This window comes from Thermobia domestica, chromosome 4 (genome assembly GCF_964235325.1).
Source record: "Thermobia domestica chromosome 4, izTheDome1.hap1.1, whole genome shotgun sequence".
NCBI classification, from domain to species: domain Eukaryota; kingdom Metazoa; phylum Arthropoda; class Insecta; order Zygentoma; family Lepismatidae; genus Thermobia; species Thermobia domestica.
In genome coordinates, this window is record NC_137457.1 from 306,606,117 (window position 1) to 306,625,378 (window position 19,262).

Sequence of the window (19,262 nt, forward strand, 5' to 3'; positions counted from 1 at the left end):
ACATATATAATATCACGTGATCTTCTTTACTGTCTTTACTACAGTTTATTGAGAATCATTTGAAATGTAGGAAAATCACATGAGTACCTCGTGAACTACTAGTGGTCCGCTGATTTCAGTTTGAGAAACGTTTCTGTAACCTTTAAGGTAAACGAAAGACACGAAGATATTTTTCATAGTTGAATACCGGAAAGGCAATTTATTTACAAGAACAGAAGAGAAAAAGAACAAAAAAAAATGAGGTTACACAAACACATTTTGTGGTCCTTTCATTTTAAGTGAACCCTTTAAATGAGAGGTTCATTAAGGGAATATAATGGTATAAATGAAAAAAAAAAAAAAAAAGAGAAAGAGAGGTTAATTTCTCCTGTGGGTTGGAAAACCAAGCGTCTCTTTTTTATGATTCTCATAAGTTGGTAGAGTGTATACATGTATATTTTCTAGGCATCTTTGCATAAAACACAGGTGAGGTATTTCATATTTTTCACCCACCCACATGTATATATATATATATTCTATCTCCAGATGTTGTCGTATTTCAAAAATTGAATAAACCACGGCACATATATATAAGGTATATTACAGTTCTCCTCCCTCAACGCCATCTGCCGAAATTTGATTGATGCAGGCAGGTGAGAAATTACATAATCCAACAGGAACAACAGCAACAAAAGTAATATATCTTTGAAAAAAAGTTGTGAGATAATAATAATAAAAAGTATTCTTCTTGAACACTGCATACAGAAATACTTTAGCTATACATTTTTTTTTACTTTTAAACCCTGTATAGAAATCAGAAATAGCTAAAATGGGCTACTTCTTTGGTTTTAGTATTCATTTTCAAGATGGAAAACTGTAAAACTCGAAGATAGCGAGAAACTGTTTAGAGTTCTATAAATCCCTCTGTTGGAACCAGAACTAGTTAATAGGGATGTTCGTTAACGTTTAACGGCTACTTTTAACGGTGGCTATGTATAGTTTTAATAGAGTCAATCCGTTAATGGAGTTAATAGAGATGTTCGTTAACGTTTAACGGCTACTTTTAACGGTGGCTATGTATAGTCTTTAATAGAGTCAATCCGTTAATGGAGTTAATAGAGATGTTCGTTAGCGTTTAACGGCTACTTTTAACGGTGGCTATGTATAGTCTTTAATAGAGTCAATCCGTTAATGGAGTTAATAAAGATGTTCGTTAACGTTTAACGGCTACTTTTAACGGTGGCTATGTATAGTCTTTAATAGAGTCAATCCGTTAATGGAGTTAATAGAGATGTTCGTTAACGTTTTACGGCTACTTTTAACGGTGGCTATGTATAGTCTTTAATAGAGTCAATCCGTTAATGGAGTTAATAGAGTATGTTCGTTAACGTTTTACGGCTACTACTATTACTTCAGGTTTCAAGATTGATCTGCAACAATCAAATACGGTAATACAGGATGGCCCATATTTGGCTAACTGTAGTATTTGTAATTCTGGACAAAAAGTTCCGATATGGCAACACTGTGTACCCTAAGAGTGGAGATAACGGTCACTGGACTTAGAACCGTTAGTGTACGCCAGACAGGATGGCAGAACGGTGGGACTGAACGAAACATTCCCGAAAAGAATTCAGTTGTGCCATTGTTTTGTTAAACGCAAACAAGTTTACTGTTGGTTCATTAGAAGTATACAATTTTCTCATTAGTTCATTAAAGGTCATACAGTTTTCTCATTGGTTCATTAAAAGTGAACAGGTTTTCCATTCATTCATTAAAGGGTATACATTTTTTTCTTTCGCTTTTTCATTAAAGGTAAACAGATTTCCCATTTGTTCAGAAAATGTAAGTACGTTTCACGTTGGTTCATTAAAAGTAAGAGACCGGACAGACTAAGACCAGTTGCGCGGTCCTGTGAGGTAAGTTAGTGGGGAACTCCTGTTGGTGGGGGCAGTTGATCTTGCATGGTAGTCTATGCATTCAGGAACTGCACCGGTCATGGGTCGCAGCTCATGTTAATAGTAGGTCCTTAGTCTGTGCATTCAGGAACTGCACTGGTCATGGGTCGCAGCTCATGTTAATAGTAGGTCCTTAGTCTGTGCATTCAAGAACTGCACCGGTCGTGGGTCGCAGCTCATGTTAATAGTAGGTCCTTAGTCTGTGCATTCACAAACTGCACCGGTCGTGGGTCATAGCTCATGTTAATAGTAGGTCCTTAGAGTGTGCATTCAGGAACTGCACCGGTCGTGAATCACAGCTTATGTTAATAGTAGGTCCTTATTCTGTGCATTCAGGAACTGCACCAGTCGTGGGTCGGAGCTCATGTTAATAGTAGGTCCTTAGTCTGTACATTCACGAACTGCACCGGTCATGAGTCGCAGCTCATGTTAATAGTAGGTTCTTTGTCTGTGCATTCAGGAACTGCACCGATCGTGGGTCACAGCTCACGTTAATAATATGTCATCCCATGTTGCATAAGTATGTAAAAACAAAAACTCAAACTACCGGACCGAGACAGTCAAACCATAAAGAAAATTATTATATTTTAGTTGAATAAACAAAAAACGAATTTAATTGTTTAGTTCTGCTTTTCTATGTCTGTGTTTTATTGACTATGAGCAATATTGAAAAAAAGAGAGACGATAATATAAATAATTGGCTTAAAGGATAATACGTTATTCTGTACAATCAAACCAATACTGCATTTTATTATGGAATGTTCATAAAAGGGGGAAGGAAGATAACCGATATTTCCGAGGGTGTGGTGTGGAATTGAATGCATGCATATCGAGAGTTCAACTTTTTGTTTTATTTAGTGTTCGACAGCAAATGAATCGTTTGTGGATAATTAGGAAACGAGAAGATGTGACTGCAAATATAAATTTGATTTTGTTCCGCTCCCAACTCTTCAATATTCCAGATGAAATACGATTGAGCTTTTTTTTTAAAAAAGAAAAAAGAATATGCATATATTGTATAGACAAATGGTCATTCGGTCACATGAAACAACACTCATTACAGTTTCATCGAGTTAGTTTATACAGGGTGATGAACTCAAAGCGCACACATCACTACTACTGCTATGCAGACATTTCACGTTACCATTTTTTTCACTTTTGTTTTGTCAAAAATAGCTAAACAAATTTACTACACTGCTTAGTTAACCATCTTGTCCATACGTACGAGTTTTCTGTTTTATTATTGTCCATCAATTGTTTCTTTTCTGCCTTCACTTTTCTCTTCTTATCATATCTCCACTCACGTTCTTGCAATAAAGTTTCCTCTCAACCAATGTCGTCGTAACTATTTTCTTTTTCTCTTTATAACTCTCTGTAGTATTCTTCTATGTGAGCACTTCGCCTAACACGGCACACATTAAGCCGATAGTCTAAATGTTCTAGGTGAGTACCTCGCTGAACACGGCACACATCAAGCCGATAGTCTAAGTGTTCTATGTGAGTACCTCGCCGAACACGGCACACATCAAGCGGATAGTCTAAGTGTTCTATGTGACTACCTCGCCGAACACGGCACACATCAAGCCAATAGTCTAAGTGTTCTAGGTGAGTACCTCGCCGAACACGGCACACATCAAGCCGATAGTCTAAACGTGTTCTAGGTGAGTACCTCGCCGAACACGGCACACATCAAGCCAATAGTCTAAGTGTTCTAGGTGAGTACCTCGCCGAACACGGCACACATCATTCCGATAGTTGTCTCCTGCCAAACTTTCCTGTTGCAGTCAATATCAACAATGGGTGCTGTGATGTTCATACCACTTTCGAATGGCCTTCCTCGTAGGTAGAAAGAAATATGATGATTTGTGTCCAACTGCCACGAAGGAAAGTGAGGTGAAATTGATGTTCCTTGCTGTATAATATACAAGAGGTTCAGCTCAGAAATCAAATTCTTCTACCGTAATATGAGCCTAACCACCCCCTTTTAGAATAAGCCTCAAATCTGCCTGTCTCCCAGTGTTTAAGACAACTCTGCTTCCCTGATTCTGCGATATTTGGTATGGAAATGCCGCTGCGCACTAATCACAGACTTCTTTACATGATAATTAAGGATATCGATAGATCAGTGCTCTCTAGTGAATGTTATTTTGCTTAACTGCTCACTTATCACTCTTAGAGGTAGGAAATAAAAATACTGCGTGGAAACTAAACTTTGAAATTTAGACTTTCAAAGCACATGTCGCAGTATCACAGCCACTGGAGTAAGTCTCGAAGGGTGACTGGGATCCCCCATCTTGGAACTGGGAGGACTGTCCCCTTCCAATAATCTGATTTGAAATGTGTTTTTTGGGAAGAAATGTGATGATTTGTGTTCGACTGCCACAAAGGAAAATGCGATGAAACTGATGTTCCTTGCTGCAAAATATACAATAGATTCATCTCAGAAATCAGATTCTTCTACCGTAATATGAGTCTAACCCCCTTAGAATAAGCCTCAAATCTACCCGTCTCCAGTGTTGAAGACATCTCTGCTCCCTTGATTCTTCACAGCATTGTTTCTCAACTTCATAAATATTTTGTACATTGCTAAAATAAAAAAAAAAAAAAAAGAAAAGAAAAAAAAAGAAAGAAAGAAAGAAAAAAGAAAAATATATGAAAACGGTCTTACTCGTCCCCCGCTCACGTTGAGGACGGATTTGCGCCGAGCTCACAACACAATATTATAACGGACGTACTAAATACACAATCTCATAACGGATGTACTAACAACACAATCTTACAAGGGAAGTACTAACAATACAATCTTATAATGGACGTACGAACAACTCAATCTTATAACGGACGTACTAACAACAGAATCCTATAACAGACGTACTAACAACAGAATCCTATAACAGACGTACTAACAACAGAATCCTATAACAGACGTACTGACAACACAGTCTTATAACGGACGTACTAACAACACAATCCTATAATAGACCTACTAACAACACAATCTTATAATGGACGTACTAACAACTCAATCTTATAATGGACGTACTAACAACTCAATCTTATAACGGAAGTACTAACAACACAATCTTACAACGGACGTACTAACAACTCAATCTTATAACGGAAGTACTAAAACACAATCTTATAACGGACGTACTAACGACACAATTCTATAACAGACTTACTGACAACACAATCTTATAACGGACGTACTAACAACACAATCCCATAACAGACGTACTGACAACACAATCTTATAACGGATGTACTAACAACACAATCCTATAACAGACGTACTGACAACACAATCTTATAACGGACGTACTAACAACTCAATCTTATAACGGAAGTACTAACAACACAATCTTATAACGGACATACTAAAAACACAATCCTATAACAGACGTACTGACAAGACAATCTTGTAACGGATGTACTAACAACATAATCTTATAAACCACTTGCATGACTCCAGTAAGAAACTGAAGTATGTTTCGTAGCAGAGCATGTTAATTACATTTCACGGAGTAAATTTCTGAAATCATTCCATAATTTTTACTTGCTCTGCATTTCCAAACAGTTATAATGCCCCTTTCTGGCCAAATTACTTCTGTCCATTAATATAATTCCGGATTCGATCCGTGGTGTGGATAGTTACCAACGATACAAACGCAAAGTAGTGATTCGGATTGCACTTTTAAGCGCTAAAACCCTACCTCATATAGTCTCGATACTGAACATGGGCGTTAAACTCAAATCAGTCAGGCCTTTGATGCTGAAAAGGGACATTAAACTCAGATCAGTCATGCTGAAAAGGGACGTTAAACTCAAATAAATCAGGTCCTTGATGCTGAACATGGAAGTTAAACTCAAATCGAGAGGTCCTTGATGCTGAAAATGGATGTTAAACTCAAATCATTCAGGTCCTTGATGCTGAAAATGGACATTAAACTCAGATCAGTCATGCTGAAAAGGGACGTTAAACTCAAATCAATCAGGTCCTTGATGCTAAAAAGGGACGTTAAACTCAAATCAGTCAGTCTTTGATGCTAAAAAGGGACGTTAAACTCAAATCAGTCAGGTCTTTGATGCTAAAAAGGGACGTTAAACTCAAATCAGTTAATCAATCCGTCTCATTGGAAAGTGAAACCAACTCTTATGATTGACTCTCCGTCAAATTCACTGATAATCATTGAATTTCATTAACCATCCTCTCCTTTAACTTTCAGGACATAAGTATGGGACGTTGAGTTAAACATTTCACTTTGGTTTTGTGCGGCTTTCTCCAAACGTATTCTTGCCTCTTGAACTCGGAATGAGTTAAGAATTAGGAAACAAAACAATTTAACTAATCAATTTGAATTAGGAATGAAATTGAATTGAAATCATAGGTTTTTTTTTTTTTTTTTTTGTCACTTTGCCGTTAGTTTGCTTGTGTGTGGATGTAGGATGCAAGCATTTCCTTCTACCGCTACTGAAAGAAGAAAAATAGCCGTCTTGGCAGAAGTTTTGCACAAAAAGCCAGAAACAGTTTCTCTGCTTGCTTTGCTGTTTACTGTTTTGCGAACTTCTAAAGGAAGAGAATGGCAGAGAAGGGTCACACATTGATGGACAACCACTGTCTCGGTGGAAAAAGAGACAAATGGATTGGGATTACGTCACACTGCTTTTCTTTTACTCCGTTTTCTACAGTTTTTTTGTCTTTCGGAGCAGAAGTTGGTTTACTGCAATGCCAACCTGAGATTTCGCATAATTATTGTGGTTTTCCTAAGGATTATCTCTTCTGAGCTAGAAGCAGTAGCGGCAATATACAGTATGCCTAGCAAACTGAAGGCCGCATGTTAATAAAGGATCCTAAGGTTGACCTACGCTCAATAATATTTAATAAATAAGAGCGAAATGATGATGCCGGTGTGCCGTGTAGTCAAGTGGTCTAATTCAGGGGCGCGTTCACAAGAAGGTACTTCACCGGTCTGGACCTGTCCCCCCTCCCCCCCAAAAAAAACTTTCTAACTCAACATACATTTGTATACATTTGTACACTTTCTCAATATAACTATATTTATTTAACAAGGAAATAACTGATGCAGCATCTGATAGTGGACACGGTGGATCAGTGGCAGGGCGTTCACCTTTGGTGTACGGGGTCCCCGATACGATCCCAGCTCACACCAAGTGGGCTTTGTGATGTACAACCACGTTGTTCATGGGTTTTCTCGGGCTTCTTCCGTTTCCTCCCACGTTTTTCATTCCACCATTTTCACGGAAGACGATATCTGTTCCTCTTCCTTTTCTTCTTCTCTCCCTCCTTCGAGGCAAGGGCGCCGATTTCTTTGTAAATTTTGGGGGGCCCATTCAGATACAGGAGGTATATATATATATATATATATATATATATATATATATATATATATATATATATATATATATATATATATATATATATATATATATATGAGGATTTTAAGACAAATTCCATTCAAATTTATGGAAAATATTGTATATTCATAAATACAACATGGGGGCCCACATGAGCTTTGGGGGGGGGGGCTCCTCAGCCCTCCAGGATCGGCGCCCTTGCTTCGAGGTTTGATAGAATCCCGAAACCGAAACATACCGAACCTTCCAAAACCGGTTCGGAAGGGTTTTCTATCAAAAGCCGGTTTCGAAATTCTATCAAACCGGTTCGATTTTTTTGCACTTTTTCATTAACTTGTTTGGAAATCAAATATATATAGCTGCAGTTCTTTTATTATTATTATTATTATTATTACTTTCTGGTGGCGTATATATATATATATATATATATATATATATAGTCTTTCAACACACTGACATACAGTTGTTCGAGACGGTTTAAGTAATGTGTATTGCATTCTCTTTGAATTGACATCAATAGACGTACATTATGGAACAGTCTTTGAGTGCATGTGTGTTTGTGTGTGTGTGTGTAAGTGTAATAGAACCATCCAAAGTATGGACATACCTCACATTAAAGCATCGAATACGATTTATTTCTCTCTTGCCTGTTATAGATCTTGTTTCTCGGTTCTTTTGCTTTTGTCTCCTTCTCAGGAGAATTCCAGCCGTCTGATGGAAACTGAAAGAAAAGACGAAGGTAATATAAGACAGAGCTAGAGAAATGTCTTACACACAAAGAAGGAAAGAGAGAGAGAGAGAGAGAGAGAGAGAGAGATAGACAGACAGACAAGGCAAGAACTCACACATGATCCTGTTGCCCAAAGAGCATAGACGAAGTCAAACTGATTCTAACGTTTCTTCCTCGCTATGTGTCTGAAGTCGGAAGCACATCCCATGTTAGGAGCTCTCCAGAGATTAGTTCGTATTTTCGTAGAGAGATGTCAGCCGATATCAAATTCACAAACTCTGTCCTCATTCAGTCCTTCTTTGTGAGTCTTACGATAAGAAGGACGAAAATTACTTGTTTTTGTATCCTACGAACTTGTTTGCAGCAATGGCGGATCTAGCCCAGGGCCGGCAGGGACTAGGCCACTGGTATTTTGGGTAACAAAAATAATTTAAGCTATTATGTATATATTTTTGAAAGTTTTTACTAAACTTATGACATATCTATCATAATCTGAGTTCTGGCTGCCTCCACCCCTGTTTTTACTTTCTAGATCCGTTTATACGTGTTTGTGCACATTTCTGATTGGTAAACATTGAAAGATTCCCGTAAAAATCTCTTGATTTGCTTTTATGCTTGTTTGAAACACGTCCTCCGCATCATTATTTCGAAATTTTTAAGATAAAGGGTGGTCTATGTACAGTGTAGCGGCCATAATTATATATATAATGTTTGACCAGGGGCGGATCCAGGACCGACTTCTGGAGGGGGCGGTGGGTTATCATACTGCTACTTTTAAGGGCTCCAAACTTTGGGATGGGTTTTATTTATATATATAAGATAAGAAAGTTTCCTCTTCTGGGGGGCAATCGCCCCCTGGATCCGCCCCTGTGTTTGACTGGCTGTAGTATTTGTAAAAATGAAATGAAATCTTTGAGTTTTACGTCAAACGGTTATGCCGGCTAGGCTAAAGAAGACGGTAATGATGAAATAATGAATGAAATGGTGGAGTGAAGAAAGTGGTAGGAAACGGGAAAACCCCGAGAAAACCCCCGCACACGGTGTTTATCTACCACAAAATCTACATGGCACGAGCTTGGAATCGAACCAACGACACCATTCACCAGAGGTGAACGCTCTACCACTGAACCACCGCGGCCTTTGTTTTTATGGGTGTTGAAACACGTCTACCTGATCATGATTTCGAAATTTTTAAGATGCAAGGGTGGCCCATAGTAATGTATATGATGTTTGACTGACTGTAGTATTTATAATTCTGGACAAAAAAGTTTCAATATAGTAGCACTTTGTATCCTAAACGTGGGTATAACGGTCACTGGAATTAGAACGGTTAGCACCGTTAGTGTATGTCAGATAGGATGAACGAAACATTCTCGAATCACTGAATCAGTCGACGTGGTTTGTGAAGTGGCCAGCTCGATCTCCCGATCTTATAACATCTGACTTTTTCTTATATGCTGTTTTAAAGGACAAAATGTATCAACGTCATATACGCAATTTGGCCGAACTACGGGAAGGTAATACAGAAGAGTCTCATAGGATACCAGTACGGATCTGTCAAGCTGCTTGTGACAACGTTCCTTTTCGTCTACAGGCATGTATTGATTTGGATGGTGGATTAGTGGACAATGTTATGGAGAACAGGGATTAACATTCTTATAAGGAAAAATATGAGGTTAATGTGTTTATATATACATAATTGTGGGACACCCTGTATTTTTTGTATCTTGTATACAAAATATAGGGTGTTTATTTCCAAGCAAGACTGTCTTAAAATAACTAATCAGGTATTGCTAGCAGTGGCGGAGATTAGGGCTGAAATGCCCTCAACTTTGTTTGCCTCAACGCTATTACCTAATCACATGCCCTCTTACTAATGGGAAATTTTTGTATTCTTCCTCCCTGAGTATTCACATCTAATCGCTGCTAGTGATTACTAGTAACATTACCCGTAATCAAGGGCGCCGATTCTGGGGGGCCGAGGGGGCCCTGGCCCCCCAAAGCTTATGTGGCCCCCCCTTATCAAATTTAGGAATATACAATATTAGGCATAATTTGAATGCAATTTGTCTTAAAATCCTCATATATGCCTTCTGCATCTAAATGCCCCTCCCCCCAAATTTACAGAGAAATCGGTGCCCTTGCCCTAATATGGTCAATTATAACGAGGAATAGAAAAAAATATTTCTTTGAAGAAGTAATTAGCAGCAATTTCGGTTAAATATCTTCCTATAGACCCAGAAACTACAAATAAAACTAACTTTCGCTCAACTAGAAAAATAAAGCATCAGCAGTATTGAATTTGACTGCCCTCTCCTGATAAAGATTATAACTATGTAAGCAACTGATCCGCAAGTCACACGTTTATGAATATTCTATGAAAGCAATAAGTCAAATTAAGGTATCACTGAAATTATTATTCGTGCATATGTCACAAAAGAAAGCAATGCTGATTGTGAGCAAAAGGGTCAAATAAAGGGTTAGAGTCTGCATACAATATCGTTCGGGTTTGAGATAGTTTTCATCATTTCGCTTTGACGGTGCAACTTAGGGGAGGAGAAGGGTATATATATAGTGAGTGTTTTGTGACCCCATCTCTCTTAAACCTCCTGACCGATTTCCATCAAACTTTCAACATAGATGAGGTTCGGACCTGACATGTTTTTTGTCATATCACTTTGACGGTGTAACTTAGGGGAGGGGGAGGATATTTAAAAATGTTCGAAAATGGCCGTTGTTAGTGTCGAATCCTTAGTTTTTTTGGGACACTGAGACGAACAGTGACAATTCCAATGCCATTTAAATGAAAATTCACCCCTTTATATACAAAAGGAAACGTATTCTCCCCGTGCGAAGAACGGGCATTCTTCTAGTCTATTATAATGGCTAGGAACTGGAACGTTTAAAGTTTGATTATCACTGAAAGATTTTAATTACAATATTGAAAATTTTAAAATGATAACGATTAAAGAGATTTATAGATTTACTATACTTTAAAAGTTTAATAATCGATTATAGTAGAAAAAATTAAAAATCGGTTACAACTCAAAGATTTAAAAATGTTTTATGGGTGAAAATTTAAAAATTTAACTGGAATTGAAAAAAAAATGAAATTGATTATAATTGGAATGTGTGAAAGTCTATAATAATAAATTAAATTATTTAAAAATCGTTTATAATTGAAATATTTAAAAATCGATTATAATTGAAATATTTAAAAATCGATTATGATTTAAAAGTTTAAAATTTGAATGTAATGCAAAGATTTTTCTAAAATCGATTATAATTTAAAAGTTTAAAATTCAATTATAAGTAAAAAAAATTAAACAAGTAATAACAAATAATGAATTAAACACCCACTGTAATTGAAAAACTTTAAATATTGATTGAAAGATTGGAAAATCGATTATAATGTAAAGATTTAAAATTAATATTGTAATTGAAAGATTTAAAAATCGATTATACGTAATTCAAAGTTTAAAATCTATTTTTATTGATGAGTTTAAAATTCATTGTCATTAATGGTTTAAATATTATATAATTGATAGATTAAAAAAAAACAATTGCAATTCAATAGTTTAAAAATCTATTACAAGTGAAACTTTTAAAATTCAATTAAAATTAAAAGATTTGACAGCTGACATTCTGCCTACGATCTGTCTTTCGTGCGAAAAAATTAACAATAGAAAAGCATTTTTTATCCTAAAAATACAAGTATAAGGGAGTATATTAGTATATTTGCAAGTTAGGTCTATATGAATTAGGGACATTTACTGTGTAAGGAGAGTCATGTAGAAGATAATAAAATTTTACTTCCTTTGATGGAATGTGCAGTCAGCATCAAAATTGGGTGTGTAATACATACATGATAATCAGCTTGTATGAATAACTTTTGGAAGAATTTGATCATATTGCTTAAGAGCCAGGCATACTAAAACTGGTACAAAATTTGCCAAAATTTCTTTTGCTTGTTTTTTTCAAAAATGAAAGGAAGTAACGAAACACAACTTACCATAATTATAGATAATGTTATTCTACAACAGCAAATATGAACCTCAAGAATTTTCAGTGTTGCCATCCATAGAAATTGCAGTGTTGCCAGAATAACATTTTCCCCAAAATCTAAGTTAAGGCAGCGACTATAGAAACGAACTCAACTGTATTTAATTACGTATCATGTTGTTTTGGTATCCTGTGAACTACTTTTTAAATAACATTATTATTTAATTTTAATAACTGTATGTTAAAACTATTTTGTTTATTACAAATTAAATACAACGTTTATTTAACGTGTCCCCTTTAACGTTTCGTATTGGCTCTCTGCGAAATCCAGATCAAAGATGTCTACACCGTAACTTAACATATCTGGCGAAACTTGACATCATCTTCAGAGAATTGGCAACCAACAGATCTGTAAAGAATTATTTATATATATTCGGTTTGTTAACAGGTTATGTTTTTTTCTCCTGCAGTTTGGATACCGAAATCTTTCTACACTGAAGAATCTGATCATCTTTGCTCAACAGAAAAGTAAAAGTACAAATTTTTTGATGGATTTCTCAACATTTCAACAACTATAGTTTATCTGGAAAGAAGACGAAAAAAGGAGTGAAAAACCGCAACAAGGAATTTGAACGTAATCTGCTAATTCGAAGCTAACACAAAAATAAATCTCGAAGGAAAAAAAATCATCCCTTTTTGCGTGTGAGTGTGTTACTGGCTGTCTAGTCCATTAGCTTCACAGCATCCATATGTCAAACAGAAGTGTACAAGTGTCGTTCTGGGGTCTATATATGTGTGAATGTTTTCTGCACGTTATTTCGCTTTGCGGCTTGTTTGACGTGTTCCCACGAGCTACTCTGCAACTCAGTATGGTGAAGTGGACTGTGTTTGATCAGTTGTCTGGCGGTGAATGATGGTTTACCCTTTTCTGGGACCACATCAGGACCATATGATGGATTTGTGGCACAAGTTTAAACCGCCTGTGTGACAGGCATATAAAGAATGAGCTCCCGATTGGATGTTTCAACGATTTTTTCACTATTACAATTACTTATATTACTTTGAAAGTAATGAATGAAAAGTAACTCCCCCCTACCTTCTAAAGCAACAACAACAAAATATTGTTTCGGTATTTGTGCGCCCACTGGTAAATAACGATATTGAATCTGTTGTGCTTGTTTTCTTACTGTTTCTTCGATACGATTGTTTCATATCAAGTGAGTGCCATGAACCCATTATAAAATTATTGATGAAAATTTTAAAGAAAAGTGTTTAAAATCCTTATTGGTGCCGCGTAATTCTAATTTGTGAGTTATTATCTGTCAAGAAGAAAAGTGTACCTCTACGGAGAAGTTAAATATCATGGTGAAGTTTATAGAATATTGTGCCGTGCTACGACCTATGTCCGAAATATTCGGACTAATTTCCAGCACCATTTGATATTTAATTTTTTTATTAGTTTAATTTTTGTGTCCGCATTTTTGGGTGCGGCGGTGACATGTGTTGGTCTGGGCATGGCCCTGTTCGGCATGGTGTGGCTGCTTCGAGTCAGATCGGAGATGCGCCGATGTGCCGAATGCCGAAGGGAGCGAGAACGGGAGGAACGCGAACAAAGGGATCGGGACCCTTCCGATTGGGACCGCGAACAAGGGGCGACGGCGGGGATACCGTCAGTGGCTTCTGGTGTCCCCACTGCTTCCACAACAACGTTCTATTCATACGAGCATGGAGAGACGCCTGTAGGGACGTACTGCGAAGTCCATGGATATGTTCCGCCCAAAGAAGGTAGGTTCAGTAATTGTTAAGTATTGAACGGTGTAACAAGGTGTAATAAAAGCAGTTCTTAGTTTTCGAATAGAAATGCCTACATAAAAACGAAAATAAAAAATTGACAAAAAGCAGTATAATGCTTTGCAACCATTTGGAATACACAAAATTATCACTTCGGTTGTATATCTTATTTTTATTAAATAGGGTGTGCACCCCACAAATTTATGCACAGGTTTTCTTTTCTGGTCTTAGATTCTTTATTATGTGTCTAGTACAGGACATTGCGTTGTACAGCACAATACAGCGTAGTCTATACAGTGCAATCATATTGTAGCAGGATGGAGCTCTTCCCACTTTCGTGTACAGGTAAGTAATTCCGTTCCTGGAACGACAGAATGGCCGCCCAAATCACGTGATTTAACCCCAGTAATATTACTAGTTCATCGAACTTTCGAGAGATTGAAATCATATCAAAAGTGTTCTAATGTCATCCGTAACTTATAACATCAATACATTATAATTTCTAGAACCAATTAAAACGTAGTTTACTCACTAAATGTTTCAATGATAACACTAAAAATAAAATATATTTAAACTTATGTATTTTCCGAAGATTGTCTGCACTTACCTTTTTTATTTTTTACAAAATTCCTCGTTTATAATTAAGAATACATACCCTATTAATGGCATTTTTATATATTATATTAGAACTGTCTAGAAAAACGTGTTTATACATGTCTGGGCACAAAAATTAACAAGTTAAATGTTCAAATCTGGCAACAAAGAAAAATGATATCAGACGATACGGACTGTTGTCCATCTCAACATATACTTTTTTATAAATGTTATCGTTATAAACTCGAAGATTCAAAGACGTGACTTGTGTATCGTGAAAAATAGGCTTCACTTTTGAACAGATTTTCTGAAGAAATACCCAAAAAAGGTATAAAACAAAAGAATGTTCATTTTCAGTGCTAATTATGACTAACTTTTGAGGTATGATATTATCATGCCACCGTATTATCATAGTTATGTTGCAGAAAGATTACTCGTCTTCTTGGTAGCATGTTTTGATACATGTACTTTCAAAAAAAGGCTTTGAGAGAACACACATATATATGAAATGAAATCAAAGACAAAACCTGTTCCTCACATGCTGACTTCACATCAAAAAGCCATTACTCACTAGCTCTTAATGTTTTTGTTCTATGGTGATAAATGTTGAAATCGGAAATGTTAACTTGAACTATTTACGGATTCAATAGATGGTTAACAAAGCAGATAGAGCTAATAGATGGTTAACAAAGCAGATAGAGCCAATAGATGGTTAACGAAGAACAGATAGAGCCAATAGATGGTTAACAAAGCAGATAGAGCCAATAGATGGTTAACAAAGCAGATAGAGCCAATAGATGGTTAACGAAGAACAGATAGAGCCAATAGATGGTTAACAAAGCAGATAGAGCCAATAGATGGTTAACAAAGCAGATAGAGCCAATAGATGGTTAACAAAGCAGATAGAGCCAATAGATGGTTAACGAAGAACAGATAGAGCCAATAGATGGTTAACAAAGCAGATAGAGCCAATAGATGCTTAACAAAGCAGATAGAGCCAATAGATGCTTAACAAAGCAGATAGAGCCAATAGATGGTTAACAAAGCAGATAGAGCCAATAGATTGTTAACGAAGAGCAAATAGAGCCAATAGATGTTTAACAAAGCAGATAGAGCCAATAGATGGTTAACGAAGAGCAAATGAAATCAAAGACAAAACCTGTTCCTCACATGCTGACTTCACATCAAAAAGCCATTACTCACTAGCTCTTAATGTTTTTGTTCTATGGTGATAAATGTTGAAATCGGAAATTGTTAAGTTGAACTATTTACGGATTCGATAGATGGTTAACAAAGCAGATAGAGCCAATAGATGGTTAACAAAGCAGATAGAGCCAATAGATGCTTAACAAAGCAGATAGAGCCAATAGATGGTTAACGAAGAGCAAATAGAGCCAATAGATGGTTAACAAAGCAGATAGAGCCTATTCATGGGAATGTGAATCAATTGCAAAAAACAAAAAACTGTATCTCAATGTCTCTTACCGTTTCTACTCTACGAAAATCAATATTGAAACCGCAAATAGTAGTAAGTTTCAACCAATTTTGGTTTTGGTAAAGTGTTGCGAGCTGTGACGATGTGCTATATTGAGAGCCTGAATCAATTGCAAAAGACATATTGAAGTTATATATTACCGTTTTTTGTTCTATGACGATAAGTGTTGGAACCAGAATTAGTTTATTTGAACCACTTCTGGTTTGAATAGATGGTTCATGAAGAAAATGGGACGTATTCTTGGGACAATGAATCGATTGCAGACAACCGCATCTCGATATCTCTTAGGAAATCAGTATTGAAAACGGAACAAATATTAAATTTGAAGTATTTCCGGTTTTGGTAAGAGTAGTTGGGATAGATATGGTGCGTTGCCTTGAGACGCTGGGTTGTTTGCAAGAAACCGCATCTCGCTATCTGTTCCGTTCTTGTTCTATGGCGGTAAACACTGAAACCGAAAAATTGCAAATTTGATCCACTTCCGGTTTGAATAGAGATTTAACGGAGAGGTTGGAACCTATTTTTTGGATGCTGAATCGATTGAAAAAAACTGCATCTCGATATATGTTTCCGCTTTTGCTCTGATGCCTGTCGACGGACGGACAAAGCCGTTCTATAAGACTTCCTACACATATGCATAGCAGACTTTGGTAGTCTAAAAAAAAGTGACACAAAAGAGAGACAGCAGCATAAAATGGGTTACATGTGTAGAACTTACACGGCGTAGGACCGAAACGGCATAGGCTCGAAACAGGTTTTCTGAGCTGAAGTTTCGGTCGTATGTCGATACGTCCTACGACCGAAAGAGGTTTCTGGGCTGAAGTTTCGGTCGTATGTAGATACATGCCTACTACCAAAGCAGGTTATCTCAGCTGAAGTTTCTGTCGTATGTCGATACGGTTCTACGACCAATGAGGTTTACTGAGCTGGAGTTTCAATTGTATGTCGATATGGTCCTACGACCGAAACAGGTTTCTCAGATGAAGTTTCGGTCGTATGTCGATACGGTCCTACAACCGAAACAGGTTTCTGAGCTGCGGTCGTATGTCGTTTCGGTCCTATGCCGTATTCCCCGTGTAATTAGCAACGAAAATCACGTGAATTGCTTTCATGAAAACTTCCGAGCGCGCACGGGAAATGCACATACAAACACACACTAAGTACGTGATGGGCGTGTGGATTCCAGAAAGGAGCTTTCGTATCCCGGAAAAAAAAAGCTCTAATTTTTCGTTTGTATTCCAAGTAGTATATTCGATTCTGAAGGCAATACTATGTACTCTGAATTGTACAAGGAAATATTATATTGAAATATACACACAAATTTCTCTTTATAGTATGTGCTTTTCTGAGTGTAATAGGAAAAATAATTAAGAAATCATTTTTCTGTACGTTTCGTTTTTTTTTTTAAATGTATAATTTTGTTTTCTTTCTCTTCATTTTCTCTATTTTATTTCTCATTTAACTTCTTACATTATTCGTTGCGTTTTTGAAGGTTTTCTTTTCATTGATTCTGGTTTTTAAATTAATTTTTCGTTGTTTTTTTTTTTTTTTTGAGTAAAAATCCCTTAAGAGTATTCTAGTATTACTACCTTTTATGTTTTCTTTTTCAATTTTCATATGCTTTTTTCTTTTATAATTTCCCTTCTGATATATATAATTGTATGTATAGAGGTAACCTGAAGCAATTCTCCTTTAATTTCTTGGAAATTTTGGTAATGCCTACGAGTTCAGTGGAATTATTTTACATTTTTTTTAAGAGAAAAAAGGTGCGAATATAGGTACGGGGCGAAATTAGGGTATATTCTATTTTTGTTTTTTAGTCATTTTCCGTTTTTTTAGTGTGTGCTAGTGTTGAGGACGTGTGGATGTATGTGTGTGTGTTGGTGTACCCAATTCCACTAACATAAAGCAGATTACGAAGATTGGAAGTTCGGTGTTTCTAAAAGATATGGAACGCTGGTTGGTTCGGCTTGGAGAAAGAAGAAGGGGTGGGTGAGGAGGAAGAACAAGAGGTAGAACCATAGCTAATGAATGTTCACATCAGATGACGTTCCATGGCGCAGGATTTCAATTACTCGCTACCCAACTTCCTCATTCCCCTTATATAGCTTGGGGAGCAGAAAATCCCTTTTGCTTTCCCATGTCTTCTCTCTTTCTCTCTCTCTCTATCTATCTATTCTGCTTTTCCTGTGTCTCTCTTTCTTTCTCTTTCGCTCATCGCTTTTGTTTCTCCCTGGGCCCTTTTCTTCCTAAAGGTTTTGAGGCTCTGACGTTTTGACTAAAAAAAAAAAAAAAAAAAAAAAGCTACATTCTCAACCTCCACGCATACTATTTCTTTCTCATGCTCTTCTGACGGTGCTAGTTAGTTGCTTTATTATTCAATCATACACTAACACACACATTACATATGCTCCAACACACCCACTATACCACATGTACACAACAACGTCTGCACATGTGCCTTGTGCATTTGCCTAGTTTCTAATACAAGGAAACAAGACTTGAAGTGTTTCAAATATATATAAGGTATTTCAAAACAACACCAACAACGTTTGGATGAGTCCTGTCACCAAGATAAGACAAAAAGTATTTACAAACCTGAGTGCACAAATGCTTCCTTTCGGAGTTATAGGCTAACGTAAACATGAAAGAATGGACTTTAATGGTCCGTAGCTCCAATACTATAGAACCTATCGTAGTCCGGTCAAGACTTCACTGAGGAACTAATACCTTCCCTATCCAAATATCCATGTATCAGGATCTTGCCGTACTTCGACAACAATTTTTATAGAGATATTTGGTGGGTACTTCAAATTATATGCCCGTAGTCAAACTCCTTCTATAAAAATTGTTGCGTGAGTACCTTAGGATTCTGAAACATGTACTTTTGGATAGCCTACATATTAATTCCTAAGTAAAGTATTGACCCCACTACGGTAGAGCCGGTATGGAAGCTATAAACCTTTAAAGTTCATTTTTTCCATGATTTCGGGAGCCTATAATTCCGAAATGACGGTGATCTATACATTTTGTCTTATCTTGGTGTGAGAAATCACCTCCTAAACGTTGTCGGTGTTGTTTGGAACACCATATATATATATATATATATATATATATATATATATATATATATATATATATATATATATATATATATATATATGTGTGTGTGTGTGTGTGTGTGTGTGTGTGTTGAGTTATTAGTAAGTTCATATTCTGAAGCAATAGTTTGAGTGTAAAAATCCGGCCCTACTCCTGAAAAAGTCAAGCTTCCTCCATGGCAAGACTTGCTGGCTACACACCCATTGTAGTTTTCTTCTTGGTAATTGGCATTCAAATT

The 19,262-nt window shown here is 36.6% G+C and overlaps 1 protein-coding gene across 1 annotated transcript in view; it reads left to right on the forward strand.

The window, feature by feature from the left end:
* The window catches only part of LOC145684280 (disks large 1 tumor suppressor protein-like), a gene marked incomplete in the record, with an annotated part of 1,496,324 nt that overhangs the window by 387,716 nt on the left and 1,089,346 nt on the right, over positions 1 to 19,262 (forward strand). Inside the window, 1 exon segment of the mRNA XM_081756423.1 lies at positions 12,513 to 13,827. Coding sequence (XP_081612549.1) covers positions 13,557 to 13,827 — 271 coding nt within the window.